This window comes from Drosophila mojavensis, unplaced genomic scaffold, assembly GCF_018153725.1.
Source record: "Drosophila mojavensis isolate 15081-1352.22 unplaced genomic scaffold, ASM1815372v1 contig_151, whole genome shotgun sequence".
NCBI lineage: Eukaryota > Metazoa > Arthropoda > Insecta > Diptera > Drosophilidae > Drosophila > Drosophila mojavensis.
The window spans coordinates 39,846-66,231 of record NW_025318684.1 but is presented as its reverse complement, the minus strand read 5'-3'; the positions used below and the strand labels follow the sequence as shown (position 1 = coordinate 66,231).

General features: G+C 35.0%; 2 protein-coding genes across 10 annotated transcripts; one reads left to right on the top strand and one right to left on the bottom strand.

Annotated features, from left to right (window-relative positions):
• Positions 1-102: 102 nt before the first annotated feature.
• LOC6585768 lies at positions 103-23,363 on the bottom strand. 5 transcript variants are annotated; one of them, XM_015160671.3, is made up of 5 exons: positions 22,861-22,954; positions 22,649-22,704; positions 18,900-19,533; positions 5,565-5,791; positions 103-5,490 (listed from the first exon to the last, which is right to left on the bottom strand). In XM_015160671.3, exons 3-5 carry the CDS (start codon positions 19,469-19,471, stop codon positions 1,691-1,693), a joined length of 4,599 nt encoding a protein of 1,532 aa, XP_015016157.1. In that variant the 5' UTR covers positions 19,472-19,533; positions 22,649-22,704; positions 22,861-22,954; the 3' UTR covers positions 103-1,690. The 5 variants fall into 5 exon arrangements, with proteins under 5 accessions (XP_015016157.1, XP_015016158.1, XP_015016159.1 ...); XM_015160672.3 differs by lacking the exons at positions 22,649-22,704; positions 22,861-22,954 and adding an exon at positions 23,155-23,363; XM_015160673.3 differs by lacking the exons at positions 22,649-22,704; positions 22,861-22,954 and adding an exon at positions 23,206-23,363.
• On the top strand, positions 23,010-26,386 carry LOC6585767 (adapter molecule Crk). 5 transcript variants are annotated; one of them, XM_032733021.2, is made up of 7 exons: positions 24,308-24,422; positions 24,661-24,666; positions 24,817-24,939; positions 25,009-25,213; positions 25,266-25,394; positions 25,775-25,912; positions 25,993-26,386. In XM_032733021.2, the coding sequence occupies exons 3-7, from the start codon at positions 24,833-24,835 to the stop codon at positions 26,245-26,247; spliced, it is 834 nt and encodes a 277-aa protein (XP_032588912.1). In that variant the 5' UTR covers positions 24,308-24,422; positions 24,661-24,666; positions 24,817-24,832; the 3' UTR covers positions 26,248-26,386. The 5 variants fall into 5 exon arrangements, with proteins under 5 accessions (XP_043863101.1, XP_032588912.1, XP_015016156.1 ...); XM_044007166.1 differs by lacking the exons at positions 24,308-24,422; positions 24,661-24,666 and adding an exon at positions 23,010-23,050; XM_032733019.2 differs by lacking the exon at positions 24,308-24,422 and having other exon boundaries at positions 24,561-24,666.

Sequence of the window (26,386 nt, the reverse complement as noted above, 5' to 3'; positions counted from 1 at the left end):
ATTTAATGTTATTCTCTTGAAGAAGTTCGAATGGTTCAGCATCAAGCATGTAAGATTTAAATATTCCATTCGTATTGACATATATAATAAATATAAGTGGTGTATAATAAATGTAGTTATTTTATTATAAGATTAATTTTTTCATGTACATGCGGTTTATTATATGTATACATATTTCTCTATTATGTAAGTAGTATAATAATAATGGGAATACTTGTTTTAATTATTATTAGCATATTGTAAAAATGTATTGGTTTTATTTCATTAAAGTAGTAATGTAGTGCTATAGTAGTTATGTAGTACTAAATATATCATTTTGCTTTCTACTTAGCATATATTGTAATGGTGATGATACGTGATCCTTTAAAGCAGAAAAATGGGTAATTTTTTTTTTTTTTTGTAATTATTTTATGTTGATAGAATTTTACATTAAAATTGCATAAGCCTTATCTAATCAGTACTATTTGCGTTCAGAATTAACATTATGTGTGATTTATAGCCTATTTATTTCCATTTTTTTTTTTTGTATACATCATAAATAATTACGCTGTAAGCATAGATTAGTTCACCGAAAATCGTGTTTCAATTAACAATTATAAGATGTTAAATTTATTAGCTTTATGGAAATATTTACTATTTACTAAAGCGCTTCCTCGTATGTACTTTGTAAAGGACAAATTTTTCGTATTCTTGATCTTTCACTTATACTAAAATATTTAGTTATTAGAGCACCTCATTACACGTTAAAGCCAGCCTTCAAAATTTGCGACTGAGAATATTAATATAGTAATTCAATTCTACATTTACAATCAACATTGACCGACAATTATGTATTTTCTTCAATGTGTTTAAGATTTGTAAAATAATGATTGTGATATTTATTGGAGAAACATGGCAATTCAAATTTAAAATATATACTCATTCATAAAGTTAAAAGCATGACAAACAAAAGAAAATCACCCCATTCTAAAGTCTTACAACTAGAAATAGTCGATAGCACCCGACCGCAGCATACACACTTTTATTAAATATATATTTCGAAAGTAAATATAAACATTCAGTGATAAAATAGGTTTAATTTTTATTTGTATTTTTAACTTAATTTAGTGAATACTATCAGTTAATAAAAGAAGAGTGTTGGAATCATTAATTTTACATATACATACGACTAACTATTTTCATACTTGATCAGAAAAGTGAAATTAGTATATTGGTTTTCAGCAATCTCTTTGCGTCTATCCGTATATTTTCATTTTTTTATGCTATTGCAGCTAGAGACTGAATGAATATTTTGCCATAAAATGATTTATCCTGCTTTTGAATCTGTCAAATGATAAAAAGCTGTTCTGAAATTCATAATTTTTATATGTATTTATGTATCTGATTTTCTTATATGCTGTAAAAATATATTTTACATATATACACAAGAAATAATAATAAATATTGATTAATCATAATTGTATTCGAGCTTTACATAATTTGTGGGAATATGAATACAGTCATTTATTTTTTTTTCATTTTAGTATCGAGTATGTAATATTTATGTATGTATGTATTATGTATGCATTTATGTATGTTATGTAATATATGTATTAATATGTATATCACAAGTTTGAAGAGAGTAGAAAGTGACGAATTAACTACAATTGGCAGTAAGCGGTCAATATATATATATATGAAGCGCAATGGCTTAGCAGTTGATGCCGTTAACACTACTGCAAATTAGAGACACACTGCGACTTGGCTGATTAACTTCATTCGTTGGCTTACCATGACCTAGCTCCACTTGCTCTTCATTGCCTCCCCGAAAACGCAGGAAGCCCTGATCAGCAACAATCATGCTATCCGAAGTGCATGATTGGGATTCAGCATCTCCTGATGTTTTTGACACATTTGCCTTTAGATCGGGGCTGCATGTTACACTGTGCTCCTGCAGACTGTTGTGTGCTAGATGCTGATGAATGGATTGTACATGCAGGTGTGGAGATTTTCTTGTTGTTATGCTGTTATCGCTTGCTATACAATAGCCATGCTCACTATTACTTATCAAGTTAGTGCACTCGACATTGCTGCCAGATATTATATCCTCATCTTCCTCATCTTCCTCTTCAGAATTGTTATGATTGTAATGATGCTGCGGATGCTGGTGTGGTTTCTGCTGTTGTTTTATTTGATGTTGCTTTAGCGCCAATTCATTGCAAACGCTCGGAGCTAACTCAAATTCATTTAATGGCAATGTTCTATTATTGATTGTACTCATATTGCGCCCACTCCTTTGAAAATAATGCGAGCGCTCATTATGTGCTAAGGTCTGAGCACCATTCACTCGTTTAATGCTCGGCATAACAGCAATTGCACGTCCTGGGCCTGGTCCAGGACCAGGACCACTTGCTATACTGATACCTCCAATTTGACCAGCAAGCATTGTTGAACATGTATCAATGTTGTTTAATGTACCACTTTTACGCACACCGTTGTAATGGCTACCACTTTCATATGAATTATAATTGGTATAACGTATACCATTTGATGAAGAACATGAATTTGTTGAATTGGAGCTACGTCGTTCTGGATTTTCAGTTGTCGTATCGAGCTTACTGTTATGTTTTCTATCACGACTCTTTGTGATCTTGCGCCCCTCTTTCACCCTTTCTGGCCAGCATTCATCGGTCGGATGTGGACTACTGTCAATAGATTTCTCTTTGAAAACAGGCCGCTCAAAATTATTAAACTCGTAGCTGGAGTTCTCTTGTAATGGCTCAGAATAGCAACTATCACTCTGCAATAGCAGCATTTGCTGTTGCGATGTACCGGATGTACCGGACGAACCGGACCCAGAAGCCGATCCAGATGCTGATCCAGAGCTAACAGTATTTTTCGCCTGTTTCTGCATGGCTGCAACCCCCACCACACCGACAGCACCCGTAGAATTCGTGCGTAAATCAAAATTTGGATTCTCGTAATGATCTGTTGTGGTATCGGTCATATAATCTGCACTCATATAGGACGCTGGTTCATGCGCACGCATATTCTGATGATTATGATTAATATGATGGTATCTCGATGATTGCTGACCATATTCAGCGGTAATATTATGATTGATGGAACCCGTATCATAAGGTCTTTGATACATAGGTTCCTGCAGCTGATACTCGGTGCCACCGCCACTTGGAGACGCTGCCGATGGTCCAGCCAACGAGTTAAGCGCATAGCTATCATCATAGATAAGTTTGCCCGTACGCATTGTGTACGTATGTAAATTAGTGTTTGCGTTGCAAATAGCTGGGTAATCGGTTTCAAACTGTTCCTGACTGGAGCTCGACGTGCAAGGCAAGAAGAAGTTCGCTACATTTGAATGTGAGTTGTGATGGGCAGGAGCAGCAACAGCATGTTTTTCTCTGATTACACTACCAGTGGCATTGGCACCAAAACCACCACTAGCTTGTCCAGCCATACGTACATCACTATTGAGGGATATGGCAGCGTTGACATTGCTGCCCTGGCTGGTCTTTAAGCCAGTCACCCAGGATATTAGTGTTATGATTGCAATCTCGATTAGACGCAATGAAAACTGATAGCCCCACTGCATCCAGTCAATTTCAACAATATTTGCCTGGCTCATAAGCGGGCGTGTCGCTGAGATGCAAATAGCGCCAAAGATTTGTAGAGCAGCTAATAAAACAAACAGCAAGGCCGTTGCGATTGTTATATGAATCGCATAGGACAAATTTTGATAGCCATGTATATAGTTTTGTGATTTGCTTCTTAATATACGCTTTAGAATGCGATATAAATATAGATATAGTAGACCCAAACTAAAGCAAATGAAAATATATATTATTTGACATATCAGTGAAAGAACACGAGGAGGAGGCGAATTGGCCAAACTGGTCGATGGGCTACCAGAAAATGGGGATTGCGAATGCAATTGTTGATGCTGCTGCTGTTGTTGGCGACGAAAATATTGATGCTGTTGCTGTTGCTGATAGTACATATGGTGATTTTGCAGTGTATACGATTCGACATAATGTAGTGTAATGCAGAGTCCAACATGAACACCACATCCGACAACGACAGTCAGTGGCCTAACTAACGCAGAGTACCGATTATTTTTGTGATTGAGGGACTTGAGAAACAGAAAAAGTATAAGCACTGCAAATGCAACTGTCAAGAATGTTGATGGCAAATTCAAAAGAAGCTCTGCTGCAAATATTTGGAATGTTCCATGAATATTGTATGCGTCAACGCACAAGTAAATTATGCGCATTATGCAAATTGTAATTAGTATAAGTTGTATGTAAACAAAATATGACTGAGCGAAAAGATGTGTCAATTTGTTATAAGTGACAAGTTTGTAAAGCGAATAGACTGCTAATATTGTGAATAATACGACTGACAGATATATATGTATGTTCCATGCCCATGTCCATGTGGTATTTGCAGATGCTGCTGCAGCAGCAGCAGCGCCTACAGCATCTCCTTCCCTAGCAGTGACTCCTATTACGCCAGCATCTTGACCAGATTTCCCTGCTGCTGAAATGCTTTTCAAAGTTGGCTTTGGGTTTGTTGTTGCCGATGCTGACGTAAACGATGTAGCAGCTGCCTCACCAATTGAAGTTGAAGCGGATAATGTGGTAACTGTTGTCTGACTAGCATTGTTTCCGAACGAATCTCTTGCAGCAGCACTATTATTGTAATCCAATTGTCCAGACGATTGTTTACTCTTATTTATATTTGGACTGGCAGCGGAAGATGTACCATCATCAGTCATACTACTGATGTTGCCATTACCATTTGCAGTTTCAACGTTATCAACCGAAACAATCGGCGATGCTGGAGGCTGATGATAGGGGACCATAGGACGCTGTGTCACATGGCGCAACAAAACTGCAGGAATGTCACCTTTCTTACCATTTGATCCCAGTATGCGTCTGATATTCGGCAATACTTCTTGCCTTTTATTTGAATTTTCTTTGCTATTAGAAATCCCGACATCTTGTGTTTTACGATTTTTAGCATTAGGATCTGATGATTCAACTGCACCGGCATCATTTCCATTGCGTGCCGGTGTATTAAGTGCTTTTTTACGATCGCCGGCAATATCCAAAGCTCCCTCTATGCTGGTCGCGACAAGTGGCTTCTTCGGCTCCACAGAACTGGCAAAGTAACTATCATTTGTATTGTGATTTGAATTACCATCTCCGTTACCATGCGACGCGGCCAAATCGGGTGGACGAAATGGTATCCTTTCATGACCGGGCATCAAGCTGGGCGGCGGTATTGGGCGCCTATTATTAAACGGAACTGTGTTCGATATAAGGCCTTCATTATTTGTGCCCCGTAAGGTGGGTTTGTCAGCGAACGGATTTTGATATTCCGGCGGTAATGGCGGGGTAAAGAATGCTCTTGATGGTGGCGAATATGACGGTATATCTCCAGGGTACATTGGTATAGTTGGCTGACCGCTGATTTTCTTTAGTAAGTTAGGAACTATTAAAAAAAAATATATATTCAAATACTACGTTAATTCATATTCAAATTCATTAAAAAATTAATCTAATTACTTGATGGCATTGGTGTTGAATTGTACTGCATAGTGTGCCGATGACGATCTCTATCATGACTGCTGCTGCTGTGATGGCGATTTGGATTCGGATAGGTGGGATTATTATTACTTTTTAAAATATCAGCGTTTGGTGCAGAAGTTGGCAGTGCATGATCTCGTTCCAAGTCTAACTCATAGTTTCTATGGCGACCTCCGTTATGCTGAGCTTGGTTTGCCGCTTGGTATCTATAACAATTTAAAAATAAAAAAATGAATCACGTTGTAAGCTCAAACCAATTAGTATTGTTGGGAATCCCCTAGACTGCCTGAACCTTTTGAAAAGCTGATATTTCAATAATTCTTAGTTGCTTTTCTGCATACCCAAGAATCAACATATGTACTTATTTGCATATAAACATTTCGTGTGGAATGAATCGGAAAATACATTTTCTGATATACCACAAATCATTTTAGTTGCAGAGCTAGAAAACTAAAATTTGGAATGTACCTAGATCAACAATCTATGGTGAATATATCTACGCCACTAGAGGCGTGGCAAAACAGACTTGAAGATATAGTGATTTTTGAAAATCTGCTATATTTGGGACACTATCAAAGAACTGAAATATGATATAAATACTTGGGTTGACCCCCCAAGTCCAAAGAGCTATGGCGGATATATCTACGCCCACAGGGGGTGTGGCAAACCGCTAAAGTTCATATATCCTATAGTTTAAGAGCTAGAAGCTTCAAGTTTGGATAGTTGAGTTACTGATAACCTCTATCGATGACTCAAAAATAATTGTTACGCCTCTTTAGGGGCGTGGCATATCGAAAATACCCTGTTTTCACATTTTTGAGCTAAAGCGTTCCAATTTTGCAGTTAGGTTACCGTTAGCTCGCTCTAAAAACTGACCAAAAATAAGGTGTCTTCGGCCAATAGGGGCGTGGCGAATCGGGATTTTCTAGTGTATTAGAGCTAGAACCTCAAAACTTAGCTACGATATTGCTGGGATGTGAATGAGTATTCTGCAGTCCCAACTGCAACGTTCTTACTTGTTTTCGTTTATTTCTGAAGCAGAGCGTGTACAATAAAAATCAATGGTCCAGGGTAAAAAAAGAGTAGTCTACCACAAAAACTCGACAGCGGCTCTGTGAAAATACCCTACTACTCGAACGCTATCTAGCAAATCTAAACAATGTAGTGACGAATAACTTATAGTACGCATAAAGCGCAATTGGAATAGCCATTTTCGATAATATTTTAAGCCGATAACAATAAAATCGGAATAGCTACCGAAATTTTGTCAGCTATTAAAAACCATTAAACGCTGATTTTCAATTATCAATGGATTCAGGATATTACATATTATATTTTAAGAATGTCACAGTTGACCACGATCGACTACGGAATTCTAGGATTACAACGGGTAATTACACTCATTCACAAAAGTGAATGAAAGAAAGTACATACAGTGGACCAATAATGTCTTCGTACAGCAATGATTTTTTTCTTTGGCAACGAATAAGAGATGCAAGATGGGCAAAATTAAAAATTTTAATTTACAGATTTATTAACTATTATTTTAACAACAAATTAGAAAAAAGATAATTTCAATATTTTGCTTAGCATAAAAGTTATAACTAAAAACAATAAAAAACGCGCTTTTGCCTCCAATAAAGTCTTCGTACACTTAACCTATATGCTTAAAAAATACTCTTATAAACTGCGAAAGAATATACAGTAGAATCCGGTTATAGCGACATTCAAAGGACCGACGATTTTACGTCGCTATACCTGGAGGACGCTTTAACCAGAATGAGCAAAAAAAAAATGTTTTTAATTTTTTTACGGTTGCTATGTTTGTAAAGGGGTTTAACCAGTGTTTGAAAAGCTGACAGTCACAGCAGCAACAGTCGTAAAATTTGGTCTGTGCTGTGCTTCTGCAGCCAACAGTTTTCGCAGTTCCGTTATTGCTTGAACTGTTGCTGCGAGCATTTTCGACAGTCGCAGCAAAAGCAAAAACATTTTTTGATCAGCAGCGCAACGCTTCGGGAATCGACAGCTTTATTTATTTTTTTATTCGTCATCTTCTTGGAAGAGCGGCAGGTTGTCAATTGCTGTTTCCAGGAAGCTAGGATTGAGCTTCATAAGCAATATATTTTCCAACGACTCTGCACTTAAACGATTGCGATAATCGGTTAAAACCAGTTTAAGTGTGGAAAATGCACGTTCAATAGTCACCTATTAATAAAAAAATAATACTTCCAAACATCACATTGTTTATTACGCGACATTTTTCCTGTTGCTCGGATGCACATTAATACAAGACTACACCTACGATCTGTTTCATTGCTACAAAGTATGCGCTGCTGATCAAGAATTGTTTTTTGCTTTTGCTGCGACTGCGACTGTCGAAAATGCTCGCACACAACAGTTCAAGCAATAACAGAACTAAACTGTTCGCAGTTTTTTGAACACTGGGTTTAACATAAAAAAATTTAATTTTAATGTTATTTAATTATATACAGTTGCGAAAAATAAAATAGCACCACTTGCAAACGCAAAGTTTAAGAAGTTCTCCTAGGTGCATTTATCAATGTATTGATCTAATTTTTTCTTGTATATAAGCAGAAAAGAATTAATAATCGCAACAAGCAAGAATTATCCCAAAAATATTAATCGTTTTTATATAATTCAAAAAATTCTCAAAAAAGTCGTAAAAATGCCGAAAAAAATAATAGCACCACTAACCCTATTCGAGTGAAAATATATATTTTTCGCAGATTTGAATATCTTCAAAAGCACTAATTGATGAGATTTGTTGTTTATATATCTATTTTGATTTAAAAATTTTCAGAATTTGTGAAAATTTTCAAAAAAAAATGGGTCGTGAAGAGCATTACACCACCGAACAACCCAATCTCATCAAAAAGTTGATTTCGGCTCAAAATTTTCACAGGAAAGTTGGTCATTTGATGGGTTGTTCAAATAAAATGATCCACAATGCATTAATCCATAAAAAAAATTAATGAAAAGCGCGAATTTCGTTGAGTTCTGACCCAAAATCATGTCACTCGTCTCATTTACGAGAGTAAAAGGATCCTTTTAAGCCGGCTACTCAACTGAAAAAGGACCTAAACATATCAGCAATGGACCAAACAGTACGGAAATATTTAAGACATCTCGATTTGAACACTTTCCGTTCAAGAAAAGTACCATATTTGAATATAAAACACATTTCCAAACGGATGGCGTTTGCAAAAAAGCAGTCTCATACTAATACACTTGATCCGCTATGTTTAAGGGTTTTTTTTGTATATCTAAGACCGAATTCTAAGTTCTGTGGATGTCTCACGTAGGACCGCGATCCTTTTCCACTAAAAATTAGCATCTTACTTTTATTATTCAAAAGTATGTTTCTCCATTCCTGCGTAAACCAATTTTTGTGTTTCCCTTGCAAACGCCATCCGTTTGGAAATGTGTTTTATATTCAAATATGGTACTTTTCTTGAACGGAAAGTGTTCAAATCGAGATGTCTTAAATATTTCCGTACTGTTTGGTCCATTGCTGATATGTTTAGGTCCTTTTTCAGTTGAGTAGCCGGCTTAAAAGGATCCTTTTACTCTCGTAAATGAGACGAGTGACATGATTTTGGGTCAGAACTCAACGAAATTCGCGCTTTTCATTAATTTTTTTTATGGATTAATGCATTGTGGATCATTTTATTTGAACAACCCATCAAATGACCAACTTTCCTGTGAAAATTTTGAGCCGAAATCAACTTTTTGATGAGATTGGGTTGTTCGGTGATGTATTGCTCTTCACGACCCATTTTTTTTGAAAATTTTCACAAATTCTGAAAATTTTTTAATCAAAATAGATATATAAACAAAAAATCTCATCAATTATATTTTTGAATTATATAAAAACAATTAATATTTTTGGGATAATTCTTGCTTGTTGCGATTATTAATTGTTTTCTGCTTATATACAAGAAAAAATTAGATCAATACATTGATAAATGCACCTAGGAGAACTTCTTAAACTTTGCGTTTGCAAGTGGTGCTATTTTATTTTTCGCAGCTGTATATATATATATATATATTATATATAAGTTAAGCGCTCCCACACTAGAGTACTAGTGATTGGGGACGCTGTGTTGGGTTCTTGTGAATATATAAAAAATTTGGGTTCAATGAAATAATATATTTTATATAATTTGGAATTATAGGTCTAAACTCTCTCTAGTAAGAATATAAACTGAACTAAATCTGTTCTACTGGTTAGGTTCTCCCCTTGAATGTCTGACTGGACTCTCCAGCCTCCTTAGATTGTCGAAAGTCTTAACTCTTCCCCATCTAAATATTTGCGTTCCGCAGATCAGGGTGCATATGTCCATTATAATGATATTCATCAAATATAAATTGTCCAATATAATGGTATTTATCCAATATAAATTGCCCAATATAATGATATTTATCCAATATAAATTTATTAGCCATAGTCGATAGTTCCAGAGTCCATAAATTAGCATAAAGAGGGCCATCGATATCCACCTTCAAGTTAATTCAAAGCATTCATAGTTCCATACATTTAGTATTCATTTGTAGTTATACATCCAACATTGTAAGTGCATTTATTTCATTCCCTCTGGCATCTCGGAAATCGCTATTACCATGAATGATCGAAACTAGGAAGGATATACCACGTGTAAAATGCTGTGGATGCTATGGGTGCTTAGGAAGTTAATTTAATTAATTAAAATGTGCATTTTCCCTTTTTATACTCATTCACGAAAGTGAATCAGTATATTGGTTTTGTGCAATGTCCGTCTTGCTGTCCGTCTGTCCGTATGAACGCAATCTATTTCGGCGCTATTGAAGCTAGAGACTAGAAATTTGGAACACATACTCGTGTATGTTCCGATTTATAAAGTGTTAAAATTTTCCCGATCCGCCCACTAGGGGCGTGGCAAGTCGGAAAGTTTAAAGATAAATTATAAGTCTACGCCTATTGGGGGCGTGGCAAATCGGACCTGAAGATATAGTGATTTTTTAAATTCTCCTATATTTTTGACACTATTGATGGCAGAGACCTCAAATTTTGTATATAAACTCGGACTGATCACCCAAGACCAAAAAGTTTTGTCGGATATATGTCCGCCCACAGTGGGCGTGGCAAACCGCAAAAGTTTATATCTCCTAAAGTATAATAGCTAGAAGCTTCAAATTTGATAGTTTAGTTACTGGTAGCCTCCTCTATCGATTCCCCAAAAATAATTTGTACGCCTCTTTAGGGGCGTGGCATATCGAAAAATACCCTGTAATTTTCACATTTTTTGAGGGTAAGAATTCAAACTTTGCAGTTAGGGTACCGCTATCTCTTTCTAAAAACTGACCAAAAATGAGGTGTCTACGCCCAGTTGGGGCGTGGCAAATTCGAAAAACCTGTATATTCTACAGTATTAGAGCGAAACTTAACTACTAAATTGTTGATGGGATGTGAATGAGTATTCCGCAGTCGGTAACGCCCGACTGCAACGTTCTTACTTGTTTTCTATTTTCTTAAGTGTGATTTATGAAGAATTTTTCCAGTTTTTGTTTTGATTGTTACATTGCGGTTTTCCTTTACTTCGTCTTTTGCAAATCTTTTTTGTCCTTAGTCTTAATTTGAGTGTTTCTTTTATATTATTTCATTGAATTACTAATTGTATTGAATTACGTGTGTTATGTGTATTACTACGTGTGTTATCGCGTTGTCTGTTATAGAATTACTTGAATTACCAATTACTAGTTGTATTATGTTTTGTTACCGAACCGGCAAACAGTTTTTATTATTTTATATAGCTTGGGAAGCCTTCAGGATCCTTTTTGGTGGTGTAAGACCTACTTAGGTGAGGGTGGTTCCACAATCATCTGGTCTCTCTCTTACTTTCGTTTCATTTATTTATTTATTTTACTATTTATACCCTGAACCCATTTTCAATAGGAAATCAGGGTATAATGGTTTTGTTGAAATGTATGTAACAGGCAGAAGGAGGCGTGGCAGACCCCATAAAGTATATATATTCTTGATCAGGGTGACGAGCTGAATCGATTTGGCCCTGTCCGTCTGTCTGTCCGTCCGTCCGTCCGTATGTATGAACGCGTCGATTTCAGAAGATATAAGAGCTAGAGACTTCAAATTTTTTTTTTAATGTCCGTATTTAAAAATCGATAGCTCATCCCGATCTTTTTTTTATCGATAAAAAACCTTATCGAAAACCAGTTATAAAATTATATCTTCTACACCTTCATTGCTAGTCTCCAAATTTTTAATGTATGCTTATATGCAATTTCGGTTTTTGTTAAAATAGCTAAAATAGCTTTCTTACTTGTTTCTTTTATATATTGTTGCCAGACTTATTCTTTTCCGAAAGGAAAGCCCAAAGTATTCCTCTTTGGTTCTAAGACCTACTAGGGTAAGGGTTATTCCACGATCGAATAGAAGGTCTCCTGCAATTCATGTTTTTATTTTTGCATATTTATGTATGTATGTATCTTGTATTTTCGTTTTAAGAGCCGTCTCGGCACGGATTTGAACCTAGGTATTGCCAATACCACCATTTAGCCACGATTTCTTTTATGTTATAGAATTATCTAGTGCACCTACACTTGCTAGAAATTATGCTATTATTTATTGTATTATGTTATGGCAAGAACTTTCACTCCATTACTTTGCAAATCACAGAAGTACCTCGTAATTTTGCCAACAATTGACCAATTGGATTGGAACAATTTATTTGTACTTGCTTTTTTAATAAGTTATTTTTATAGAATTATTGATACGTCACCATTTCCCTTTATTTCCGTGAAGAATGTAGGTCCCTGCTCGGGCGCCAGTTAAGCGCTCCCACACTAGAGTACTAGTGATTGGGGGCGCTGTGTTGGGTTCTTGTGAATATATAACAACTTTGTTTTCAATGAAATAATATATTTTATATAATTTGGAACCATAGATCTAAACTCTCTCTAGTCCGAATATAAACTGAACTAAATCTGTTCTACTGGTTTGGTTCTCCCCTTGAATGTCTGACTGGACTCTCCAGCCTCCTTAGATTGTTGAAAGTCTTAACCTATATATTATTTCAAAAATATGGTATCGAAACATTTGTGTGACGTCGGCATTGCAGCTTGTGTCTCTCTCTCTCGGTCTTAGCAGCATTTGTGTCGCTGCTTCGTCCACACTGATCACTGATGAATAGAAACATATATATATTTCTAACAGCGTATTTTAATGCTTAAATTCGTTGTCATTATTTCGCATATTTTTTTTTTTACTAAGCGGAGGCTCTTTCATATAAGTTTGCATGGGGACCAACCAAGACATCGAATTTTCGTCGACATAACCGATTGGACGCTTTAACCGGAGTCGTTATAACCGGATTCCACTGTATCTATCTATATCTATATCTATCTATATGTATAAAAAAAAGTTGAGTAAAAATGCTCTAACACTTATAACTCGAGAACTGCTGGACCAATTTTCATGGTTTTTGATTTGTTGGATTTGTCTCCGCCACAAGTAGGATAGTAGAACTTAAAAATACTGAAAAAATTTGACAAATACTTGAAAAACGCGAGAAATCGCCCGAGAAAGGCGCCGCGTTAGTACACAGCAAAGGGCCTTAATTCGTGTTTCTCAAATAGAGGCAGCCCGTGAAACGGCAATAAGAATTGGTTCAAGGATTGATTTGAATCGAGCAGCGTTTCGATATGATTGCACCATTGACTACAGCTTGCATTGGTCCAATAGACGTTGTTTGCCAGCATTGTGGCGCATTGAAGTTTGCTGGTGAAACGCTCGGTTTGTGCTGCATTAGTGCCATTAGTGGTCCCGCCACCAGAGCCATTGCGTTCCCTGCTTTATGGCGAAACAGTAGAATCACGACATTTTCTAGCGAACACTCAAAAATACAATGCCTGTTTCCAAATGACTTCAACTGTCTGTAAATATGAGAGTTGCATTGTTGAACGATCTATCTGCTGATGATTTCTCGAAGCAATTGCTGAATATCGGTAATGGCCGTATTCCTGTTGACGAATCGAGTGGCTTGATTTCATTTCCTCAATTTTTGCAATTTCTTCTCATCAGAAGATGAGCTTATCAACAAAGTATTTCCGAATATCATTGCTTTCCACAAAAATACTAAATGGTTAAGTGAGCGAGCAATTTTGGCGTCTAAAAATAAAGATGTGGATGACCTTAATTTTATAATTCAAAATAAAATCGTTGGTACTCTGTATTCATTCAAATCTATCGACTGTGTAACAAACGAAGAAGATGCCACTAATTATCCAACTGAATTTTTGAACTCCTTGGATGTGCCTGGTTTACCACCACACAATTTACAACTGAAGGTTGGCTCGGTAGTTATCATGCTTAGAAATTTAAACTAACCAAAACTGTGCAATGGAATGCGTTTGGTGATAAGAAAACTGATGATCAATGTGATTCACGCGTCGATACTCAAAGGAAAATTTAAAGATGTAGGAAGTTCTTATTCCTAGGATTCCGATGATCCCAACAGATATGCCCTTTGAGTTTAAACGAATTCAATTCCCGATTCGTCTTGCCTTCGCCATGATGATCCACAAATCATAGGGCCAATCTTTGGCTATTTGTGGCCTCAATCTAAAAAATGCGTGTTTTTCTCATGGTCAATTGTACGTGCTCACGTGTTGGCAAACCATCCGCATTATTTGTTCTTGCACCTAACCAAAAAACGAAGAATGTCGTTTACCACAAGGTGCTTGAATGAAAATCAGATTAATAAATTAATCAGAGTGTATCCCAACCTGAACAACATAGCTTTCAACAATTTTTACCTAGAAATAATGGATAGGGCAATGCAACGTTTGCCGGGCCAGCTAGTTCTTTATAACTGCTTCTAGTCTTTTTGGCATCGACAAAACTAACTTTTCTGTGTATTTTTTGTCAATTTTCACCCACTCCTCTTTTAGTACTTCTATAAGTTTAGATTTTGAACTAATGTGGTGTGTTCTGACCATTTTTTCTTAACATATTCCAGCAATGTTCTATCGGATTAAGATCAGGACTCTGTGGTGGTGTCTTTAATAAATGGAGAGTGTTGTATGCCAAACACATTTTAGTGTTATGTGCCATATGTTTAGGATTATTGTCATGTTGAAAATAGATTTCGGCTCTATGGAAGCTAGAGACTTGAAATTTGGAACACATACTCGTGTATATCTCCGATTTATAAAATGTTAAAATTTTCCCGATCCGCCCACTAGGGGCGATATGCCAGAAATCATATTAATTAAAGAGCTAGAAAGCTGAAATATAGATCCGCATCGACCACCCAAGATCACGAGCTATGGCGGATATATCTCCGCCCATTGGGGGCGTGGCAAATGGGATAAAGCTGTATCTCCAACAGTTTTACAGCTAGAGCGCTGAAATTTTGCATGCCAGCTAATGTTATGATTCTATAAATGGCAAATCGGGAAAAACTACATTTTCGACAGTGTTAGAGCGAAACTTAACTATTAAATTGCTGATGGGATGTGAATGAGTATTCCGTAATCGGTAACGCCCGACTGCAACGTTCTTACTTGTTTAAAATGTCAATGTATTTAAAGTGGTCCATCACTCCATCAATTATTTCCAAATTTCCGATGCCACAAGCAGCCATACAACCCCATACCATCACACCACCACCACCATGCTTTACTGTCTTAATTGTGTTTTTTGGATCTAGTGCCTCTCCAGGTCTTCTCCACACACGCAGTCGTCCATCTGATCCAAATATATTATATTTTGATTCGTCTGAGAATAATATATCACGGCAGAGCTCAATTGGTGCATTTTTGTACTGAAGAACAAACTCCAAACTTTTTTTTGCGATTAGCGCTACTTATAAAGGGTTTTCGTCTCGGAGTGCACGACTTATACCCGCTAGCAACTATGGCTTTTCGAATAGTTTGTGTGTGCACCTTCTTGTTCGATGACTTTAAAAACTCTATACTTATCATATTTGCACTAATAAATGGATCCGAGGATACCATTCGCTTTATATTCAGCTGATCTGAGTTTCTCAAAATTTTCGGTCGTCCTGATTTTGGCTTATTTTCCACTCGCCCTTCAAATGTGCATAAATTTTCATTCGAATTTATTTCGCAACTATGCGTAAAGCACATAAGCAAAAATTCGCAAAAAAAAAAACATTATCACTGTCGCTTTTTGTCTGCAGCTAAAGTTCTAGGAAAGTACGCTGTACGAAGACTTTATTGGAGGCAAAAAATTATTAATTTTTGCCCATCTTTCATCACTTAATCGTTGCCAAAGAAAAAAATCATTGCTGTACGAAGACATTACTGGTCCACTGTACATTGGTTTTGTGCAATATCCGTCTTGTCCGTCTAGCAGCAGATCAGCGCGATCCCTTCCTATACATGTGCACACACTCATCGTCTATTCTATGCGTACAGACAGAAGCGCGCCTTTTCTCACATTCTTAGAATTTCGATTGATTTCTGGATTTGCTAGCCGTTACTGTAGTTTTTTCAGATGACGCTCTGTTAATAAGTTATTCTATTTTAGCAACTGGCTGATCAAGCAAAGCAGTAGCGCGTGTGCTAAAGGCGACGCAAGTTATGTTAGAGTACCTCCTCGAGCCTCCCGTTCGAAACCTCTTCGATGTTATTATTTTTTTCATACAGTTTGGCAAGAAAGTGTTTACACACAGGGAAAAAATTTGAATTTTTTATTTTGAAGCGAAATAAAAGCAGTAAGAATATGCATATTCAATTTTTTTAAATGAAAGTAGGTATATTAGACTATAAACTATATTAGTAAGTAAAAAAAATTACAATATGTTTCCATTAACAAAAGAAAATAACAAAAAACAAAAGAAGTAACAAAAATCAGCTGACAAGAAAGTGTTTACACAACTAAAACAATTAATTCATTATAATGTTTTAACTACTTTTTAGTTAAAACTAATACTTTTTTTGGCCACCGTTGGCATCTATGACTGCTCCCAAGCGTCTATTCATCGATTGGACCAAGTTTCTGACATATTCCACTGGGATATTTCGCCATTCCTCCAAAACAATGGTTTTCAGCTCAGTTTTATTCTTTGGATGCCTCTTGGCGGTCCTCTTCTTCAGATAAGCCCACAAATTCTCAATGAGGCTTAAGTCCGGGCCTTTAGTTTGCGTATCCAACACATTTTTTCAGTTATAAAGTAGCCAGCACCTCACAATATGCGCCTTATGTTTGGGATCATTGTCTTGATAAAACCTTATAGTTGGTTTGCCATTGACAAAGAATCCAAATTTGTTGGCACTGGTTACTAAATGTGTGCGCAAAATGTCAAAATACTGTCCAACATCCATGGTGTTCTCAATAAAACATAGATATCCAACTGCTTTGCTTGAGATGCACCCCCAAAATCAACAGTCGGTATTATATTTTTCTTCTCGAGGGCTTTTAGGGGCTTGCCCCACTCTCTAGTTGGACCATTGTTATAATATACCATCATTTTGGATTCATCGCAAAATATTACATCATCCCGATATGAATCTGGCTGATTTCCGTGCATTTTAGCAAACGTTAGACGCTTTTGAGCGTGATCTGCCGACATCAGTGTTTTTTTCCGGGCTAGTCGGGACGACAGATCATTACTTTTTAGTGCTCTTCTGACACTTTCCCGGGAAATGGTTATGCTACACTCCTCCTTCAGCTCACTGGCAACCATCCTGGTCAAAATAGTTGGTTTCTCGTCCATTTTTCTGAGCATAATTCGCTCTGCCCTGGGTGATAATAGATGAGGGTGTCCTTTAACTTTAACCTTTAACCTTTAACTCAAGCCTATCCTCTTTTTTTGCACGGCTTAGTATATTATATACTGTTTTCCAAAAAATCAAAAACATTTGGCCAATCTCTGTGGCAGTTTTACCCACCAAGAGACATCCAAAGAATAAAACTGGGCTGAAAACCATTGTTTTGGAGGAATGGCGAAATATCCCAGTGGAATATGTCAGAAACTTGGTCCAATCGATGAATAGACGCTTGGGAGCAGTCATAGATGCCAACGGTGGCCAAAAAAAGTATTAGTTTTAACTAAAAAGTAGTTAAAACATTATAATGAATTAATTGTTTTAGTTGTGTAAACACTTTCTTGTCAGCTGATTTTTGTTACTTCTTTTGTTTTTTGTTATTTTCTTTTGTTAATGGAAACATATTGTAATTTTTTTTACTTACTAATATAGTTTATAGTCTAATATACCTACTTTCATTTAAAAAAATTGAATATGCATATTCTTACTGCTTTTATTTCGCTTCAAAGTAAAAAATTCAAATTTTTTCCCTGTGTGTAAACACTTTCTTGCCAAACTGTACATATTTCGCTTTTTATAAAATAGATATTTTACTGGGAAGTTGCGTGCTTGAATGAATGGCACCTAATACTTTTCTTTTTCTTAGTCGAATAGTTTTATGAGTTTAAATTTGTTTCTTCTTAAATATGCCCCAAATACATATACGCTAATAAGTACATATGTATATATGTAAGTCTTCACGCATAGCATCAAGCATTCCAGCCTTGTCTTTGCATTGTTTTGTGAATTTCCAGCCGAAATTCGAAACGACTTGGTGATGCTATTTAGATATTTTGACATGAACATGCTATTCGGCTTGGGTGCGAGTTCAAATCCCGCGGAAAACTCTTTTTTGTAAACTGCAAATTTTTGTTATTTTAGCTTCTTTTAAATTTTTTAAATTTGATAAAAATGTTTCTGTCCGTAATATGAACATCTATTAAGCTTATTTATATGTACAAATACATAAATAGATGGCTGACGCATATAAATGCCGCGATTCGTTCACTATAAATGCCGATTCCCACGCCTCTAGTAGCCGTAGACTTCTCATTTTTGGCAAGTTCTGAGAACGAGCAACCGGTAACCTAAATGCAAAATTTGAATTCTTACGCTCAAAAAATGTGAATATTACAGGGTATTTATTCGGGAAAATTTTTAACACTTTATAAATCGGAGATATACACGAAATGGACTGCCTTCATAGTATGATCATATATGAAGTTCCTACGGATAGGCGAACGGATGGACAGAAAGACGGACATTGCACAAAACCAATATACTCATTTCACTTTCGTGAATGAGTATACAAATTTAAAGATAGAGCTGTGATGGTTTAGATTTTATTTAGCATTTAGGCTGACTGTAAAGGGCGGCGCTAACCTGATGACGCGCATATATATATATATTCATAAATTCAACCTCCAATCTGTAAAGATACGGATATTTCTACTATCTACCTACCTGAGTGTAGTTAAAAGTGGCGTCGCTACAGTAGTGAGGCCCAAAATGTAGCTATTGTCGGGAATACTTCGTTTTGTAGTTGATGTTGTTCCGTAAGCTACTTTAATCAACACAGCGGCAACACTTCGCTCCAAATTGTCCAATTTATCGAGATAGCCGTTTACGGCTACTGAAGATCTACCAGCCGTATTATTGCTTGAAATTGATTTTCCACTTGTTCGGTAGCTCGTGTTATTCGAGATCACAGCACTGCCGACTTGTTCATCCAATAATATCGATTGCGATGTGCATATTAAGGAAAACGTCACTAATAATGCAATAAACATTTTAAAGTTTTTCCGAAATATAAGTTGACTGTTGCATATAAACAATGTCAGCATGGCAACGATATTGTTATTTGCCTGCCTGATTTGACAGTTTTTTAACAAACTATTTTCCGCAGATGTCTGCTGAGTATTACAATTCGGATTATTGGCAGTTTTAATAGGTTGTTGGGTACATCTTAATTTAGATTTCTTTGATTTTGATAATTTGATATTTAATACTGCTTGGTGACGCTCCTTGCCTGCCATTGAAAGAGGAGCTACATCCACAAAGATAGAGCCTGATCTCCCATCACATTTTAAAGAACTTTCTGTAAAAACAATAATAAATAAAATTTAATATCAAAATTCATATGTATAACTTTTTTTTTTTATTTATTTAATTTCTCGCATAGGCACGCTCACCGATTTCTGGGCCGCTATACAACAATTATAATTAACTGAAATACACATTAATCTAAATGTATAATTTGAGGACTATGTGCAGGATGGTTATACTCTGAACTCATTGCATGTGGGAAATTAAAAAATGTTTTTTTTTTTTTAAAATAAAAGACGTATTGGTGTATACCATGCCATTTCTTATTTATCGACAATAATCGACCATTTTATTTCCTTTCTTAAGCGTAATATGAATAGTGACCTAGAAACTTCAGATCTAATGTGTGAACGCATTTAACGAATAGAAATAATTTTTAATTGATAGATTTCAGATACCACGCTCCTTTTGCCCAAGAGTATTCCCCTACAAAAGAATTTATAAAAAAAAAAAAAAAAGTAAGAAAGCTCTAGTCGAGAGTGATCGACTAGATACTACCCTGAACCAAACTAATAATAATAGAAATTCACATTTGGTATGGTTCCAAATTTCAATTTCGATCTATTTAAAAATATAAATGAAATAAAAAACTCATATACTTACACGGTGTAATATATTTATATTTATACACAATTGTGCAATTGGGAAAAATGAATATTTTGGAACTGCTGCTGGTCACAACGCCACTAAACTTGTAGAAAATGTGAAAGCAAAACTAAAATAGGTTCCCTGCTGCAGCGCCATCTAGCAAATTTAAACTAACTGTTCAAAACTCTAGCACAACAATCGCAATGTGATTCTAAGAAAAACTACTGTAGCTGCTGCAGATATGTTTGTTAATTGGCCAAACATTTTGTTATTTTTCAACGTCGATTGATTTAACGGAATTTAATGAAACTTTCAGCATATGATCTACATATTCTATTGAATATTTGACAAATTAAACGCACTCATATGGACGGACGGGCAGACGGACAGGGTTATATCGACCCAGCTTGTCGTCCTGATCAAGAATGTATACACTTTATGAGCTCTGCGATGATTCCTTCTGCCTGTTACATACTTTTCACAAAACTATTATATCCTGATTTCCCATTTTCAATGGGTTCAGGGTATAATAACGGGATGATTTATCGATTTTTGAAGATATACTCGACATCCGCGCTATATCTATACTAAAAATATTCATGTCTCTAGCTCTTATATCTTCTGAGATCGACGCGTTCAAACATACGAACAGACAGGCAGACGGACAGGGCTAAATCAACTCAGCTCGTCGCCCTGATCAAGAATATATATACCTTTCCACTGTCTCAAGAATTAGTGAACAATCCCATCGAGAGAGCTTTGTTGGTCTGCCTTTAGGGCTGTTTAGTTCCAGTCTATTTTCTTTTTCTGCCCGATCAATAATATTATAAATTAATAGTAAACAGAATTTGATATAATTAAAATACACTAATTGTATCAAATTTTTATCGGTGCGTTTACCAGGCATTGCGAAAATTCAAATTTTAAAAGAAATGGTAGTGATTCCAAAACTTTATTAAAACGAATGAATTTACGGAAGACTTGTGAAAATAGACGCCGCGAGCCGCATTTGATTTTGATGTCCCGTTAGCTTTTTCCCGTCTCCTTTCAACTAATGTTTTAATTTTGCAAAGAATTAATAGACAGCTGATATTTGCTGTTTTTATACCCTGAACCCATAGAAATGGGAATGGCAGAAGGAATCATCGCAGACCCCATAAAGTATATCTATTCGATATAGCCCTGTCCATCTGTCCGTCCGTCTGTATCAGCAATTGATCTCAGAAGATATAAGAGCTAGAGAGCTGAAATTTGGCATGCATACTCGTGTATACCATAGGCAGTACAAGTTTAACTTATTTTTTCGATACCTCATGCGATAAGATTTTTATCGAGAATAATGGAATGGAACGTACACATATGTTAGCCATATGATCACGCTCTAAGAGTTTCATAAAAATAGTCTAACTACAAGAGAAATTATTCAAAAAATAAATTCTCATAATATTGCACACATTGCAGCGCTCCCCAAGCGCAGTCGCTGCTAACTGGGCAGTCAGCAGAGGGCGTGATTATACATGCGTGTGGCAGCGTGTTTATGCATGTGTGCATTAGAGAAGTGTAGAATGAGTAGAATATCAGCTTAGAGGGTTCAGGGTTCCTAGCAGTCTCGACTAGAGCCTTCTTACTTGTTTTGTTTTGCAAACATTTAATGGACTTACTGTATATACTTTGTGGGTTCTGCCACGCCTCCTTCTGCATGTTACATACACGTCAACAAAACCATTATACTCGGATACTATTTCCAATGGGTACAGGGTATAAAAAGCCCGAGTGCAGTTGCTACTATCGCACAGTTAGCAGAGCACGTGCTAATGCGTACGTATGGATTTATACGTGTGTTCGAACAATCTCGATAATTGCTTCCTTACATGTTATATTACTGATTTTCGTAAAGTGATTTAAACTAGCACATCAGAACGGAAAAAGCTACAGATTTTTAGAAGCAGATTCGATCTGTGCTTGCCATATAAAAATAATTAAAATAAAAAAAAAAAATAAAAATAATTAAAAATTGCTATTCAAGTTACTTAGCTAAGCTCTTTATATCAATGTGAAGGGATAATATGCAATATATTAATATACTACATTAAAATTAGCGTGTTCTAATACATAATACGTATATCCAAGTCTTACATTTTTTAATTTTCAACTTTATTTTTTTAATTTCGCAGAAACGTTAACTTATTAATGAATATTAAATTAAAAATTATTATGTATATTCAACTTTTCCACGCCTCAAAAGTGTAAGATTGGGCTTCATTCTGTTAAATTCTTTAACTAAACAACTATACTTACATATGTGTGTAACTATACTTACGTAATATAAACAGTAAAAAATTACATGAAACTAATTGATAAAATTCAATGATATAACTCCTAACGTTATTGGGCAAATACAATAATGGTTTAATATGAATACGATAATGATATAATTATATATTAAATTCTAAACATTGATTTATTGACACAAATACATCTTTAAACATGTATGTATATGCATACAGCTATAATCATACCTCCGTTTTGGGTCAAGTTTTGTCAACTCCTGGCCTTTACGTCTACAAAATGCATTCTAAGTTGTCCAGTAAAAAAACTATTCAATTATTCGTTTTTTGGTATATGGAGTAATTTAAGCAAAAAATACGAACTAAATTCATAAATGATATAGGACATCTATGTTTTTAGTCAATGTATTTTCGAACATTTAGGTATGTACATATATACATACCTACACATCAAGTAGTTTTCCAGAATTACTTAAAATCACAATTTCGACCAATGGCTCCGGTTGTCAAATATAATTTGTTACTGCATTCATTAAATACATTACTTATAGACACCAAAAAAGTTACTAGTTATCCAAATTTATAATGTACATATTTGTAATTGTAAATGCAAGCAACAAAACATTTATCTATGTATGTATATACCCTTATGTTAAGTATATCTGCGTCAAACAAGTTTCTTTGCACAAGTATACATATACATACATGTATACAGTTACACACATAAGAATACTAACATAGGTTGCATGCACTTGAGAATGCGTATTTATGCGACGGGTTTCACATACCGTAAATATATTACAATTGCACAGCACTTTGAAACTCAAATTTACATATATTCAATTTACTTTATAATATATTATTAACACAAAGAAATACCCGTTTAGCTATTCTCAAATTTTCTCTTCTACACAAAATGGCGTTGCCACTAGAGATGCGAGAAAAATATTGAAATTTTGATATCGATTTTAAGTCTACTTTCAGATTGGGTACGACCACTGGTCAGTGGTACGACTAATACTCTCAAACTCTGTAATATCGATATATTGTGCGATATATTTCTAATTTAATGGAAAAAAAACATGAACAAAAAAGTTAAATGTAACATAATAACATGAAAATCCATTTAAATATTTAATTATTTATATTATATTGATATTATTAAATAATTCCATAGCAATCGTCATCGATTGTATTTACCGGTTAGCAAATCTTAATTTTATCAGTTATATCGATACCCCATGTGGACATTAGGGCTGCAAAACCATCGATAGAGGTTACCCTCGATAGAGGTTATCGATCGATGGAATGAACCATCGATACTATCGATAGCTCCATCGTAGATTTGAAGTTCTTACAAATTAATAAATTTTCAATAATTTCGATCATACATCCAGCATAAAATGATTCGTGCAATTTTGTATAAGAATCCAATACAATAGTAATCGGATATTTATGTGATGGTTGTATATCTAATAAAATATATATTGTATTACATATGGACAAAATTGGATGCATCATCCTCAGAAGCGGTGGGCAAAAATCTTGTAGCATTAGCAGCAGCAGTGGAAGACTTAGAATTATCAAAGTGCGCCACAGTAGAACGCGAAGCAGAAGCGCCATCTTAAATGTACATCATATAATAAAAAACACACTTGCACTTTAAACATCAGTTTTATGCTTAATTGATGGCTTTAAAAATTTATCTATACATTCTTCTTACGAAGAACCACCAAATATCATTGAAATATAGCTATAAAAGCTAATCACAATATAATAATATTATTAACTTAATGTTTATATATATATGTTCTGTTATATATGTATATTCCGGAATATGCTTACATGCGTCTCTTCGCGCCACCTAGTAGTAAATTATCGATGGATGAAAAAACCCATCGATATATCATGAGAGCCCAAATCCATCGATACTATCAATAGTCTCCATCGATGGATTTGCAGCCCTAGTGGACATCCATAAGGAGAAGTTAAAAAAGAGCACACAGTAAAAAAGTTTTTATTTAATATATATATATATATATATATATATATATATAAATATATATATATATAAATATATATATATGTATATATGTATATATATATGAATTTGTATATTATTTATACATATGTATTATATGTATATGTATATTTTTATACTAAATTGGTAATAAATTAAATTGAAGCCGAATATAATTTTTCCATTTTGAACCAAACATGGATACATTTGATGTCTCTGATAGGAGTAGGTAAGAATTCAAACAAATAGTTATTCCGGTCGGTTAATTAACCATTGTTGACCGAAAACATAAATCTTCGTTCATATACATATATACCATTATACTGCAGTTTTAATTATTTTTATCAAAATAACTTAAAATTGATATAAATCGTTTCAGCTGGTATTTTGGCTCCATGACTAGACAAGAAGCAACCGAAGTATTAATGAGTGAGAGGGAACGAGGAGTTTTTTTGGTTCGCGACAGCAATTCAATTGAAGGCGATTATGTCCTTTGCGTTAGGTAGGTGAACACCAATGTATGGTACACATAAGTCGATGGATATTTCATGCTATTTATTTTTAATTAAAGAGAAGACACTAAGGTTAGTAACTACATTATAAACAAGGTGCAACAACAAGACCAAATTGTTTACCGGATTGGTGACCAATCATTCGAAAACCTTCCTAAGTTATTGACCTTCTATACACTGCATTATTTGGATACCACACCACTGAAGCGACCTGCTCAGAAAAAACTTGAAAAAGTTATTGGCAAATTCGATTTTGTTGGAAGTGTATGTATATAAAAAGAAAAATTTAGATTTTGTGACATTTTTTAGCATTTAGGATCAAGACGATTTACCATTTCAACGAGGTGAAGTTCTCACGATAATCAGAAAAGATGAAGACCAATGGTGGACAGCCCGCAATTCCACTGGTCTAGTTGGACAAATACCAGTTCCCTATGTTCAACGTGTAAGCATTTTATTATTTTCTTCTTTTATATAATTAACATATATATAAAAAGGTTTTAGATGTAAGGGATAAATAGGATGTTAAAACGATATGTGTACTTAGCCGATTTATGTGAAAAAAAGCCGAAATATTTTTAATCTCTGACGCCGCAAGGTGACTACGATCCATCCCGATAATAAAGATGGATATCAACAGTAGTCAATCTCTCAGAACGACTCATACTACCACTAGGCATTGATTTTGAAAAGTTGATCAATCTTAATTAATGTCAAATTTCTGTTTTTGAAGTTGCTTTCAACAAATTAAATTATCATAATCTTGAACTTTTGTTGGTTATTTTCAAAAAGAGTATCCATCCAATTTATTTTTTTTTTTTTTTGTACGATGACATAGTTGAAGAGGATGATACAGCTACTTCAATTACAAGCGGCTGTATTGCACGTACCATTGGGTGCAATTCCGGTTCACCTTCCACATCATCCAGCCAATTTAGTACATTAAAAAGGACTGATTTAAACGTGCGTAACTTAAATATAAAAAACGTACATATATTATTATTATTTATTTATTATATTCAAATATGTTTACGTATCTTTAGCGCAAATTGCCAGCTCGAGCTCGTGTTAAACAGTCTCGTGTGCCTAATGCTTATGACAAAACTGCATTGAAATTGGAAGTAGGAGATATTATTAAAGTCACCAAAACCAATATAAATGGTCAGTGGGAAGGGGAGCTAAATGGGCGAAAAGGTCATTTTCCTTTTACGCACGTTGAATTTATCGATGATTGTGATTTAACCAATATTTGCGCAGATGTTCGATTAAATACTGATTGGGTGGATCAACAAAAATAATATTCAATTATATTTGTCGTGTATTGTAGCTTAAGAATATATATTAAGTGATGTTTACCAATTGTTAAAATATTAAACATATTGATTAATTATATGCTATCCATAACGGAAAATGGCTTGCAATAATGGTAAAAATGTA

What these genes read in the sequence shown, in the direction of transcription:
- LOC6585767 (XM_032733019.2), top strand. Translation starts at nt 24,635, where the DNA reads ATGGATACATTTGATGTCTCTGATAGGAGTAG. An exon ending in GATGTCTCTGATAGGAGTAG is followed by an intron (nt 24,667 to 24,816) that starts GTAAGAATTCAA and finishes AAATCGTTTCAG; the next exon opens with CTGGTATTTTGGCTCCATGA. An exon ending in TAAAAAGGACTGATTTAAAC is followed by an intron (nt 25,913 to 25,992) that starts GTGCGTAACTTA and finishes ACGTATCTTTAG; the next exon opens with CGCAAATTGCCAGCTCGAGC.
- LOC6585768 (XM_044007165.1), bottom strand. Translation starts at nt 21,830, where the DNA reads ATGCAGAAGGAGGCGTGGCAGAACCCACAAAGTATATACA. An exon ending in GAACCCACAAAGTATATACA is followed by an intron (nt 19,534 to 21,790) that starts GTAAGTCCATTA and finishes TTGTTTTTACAG; the next exon opens with AAAGTTCTTTAAAATGTGAT. An exon ending in CCACTTTTAACTACACTCAG is followed by an intron (nt 5,792 to 18,899) that starts GTAGGTAGATAG and finishes AAATTGTTATAG; the next exon opens with ATACCAAGCGGCAAACCAAG.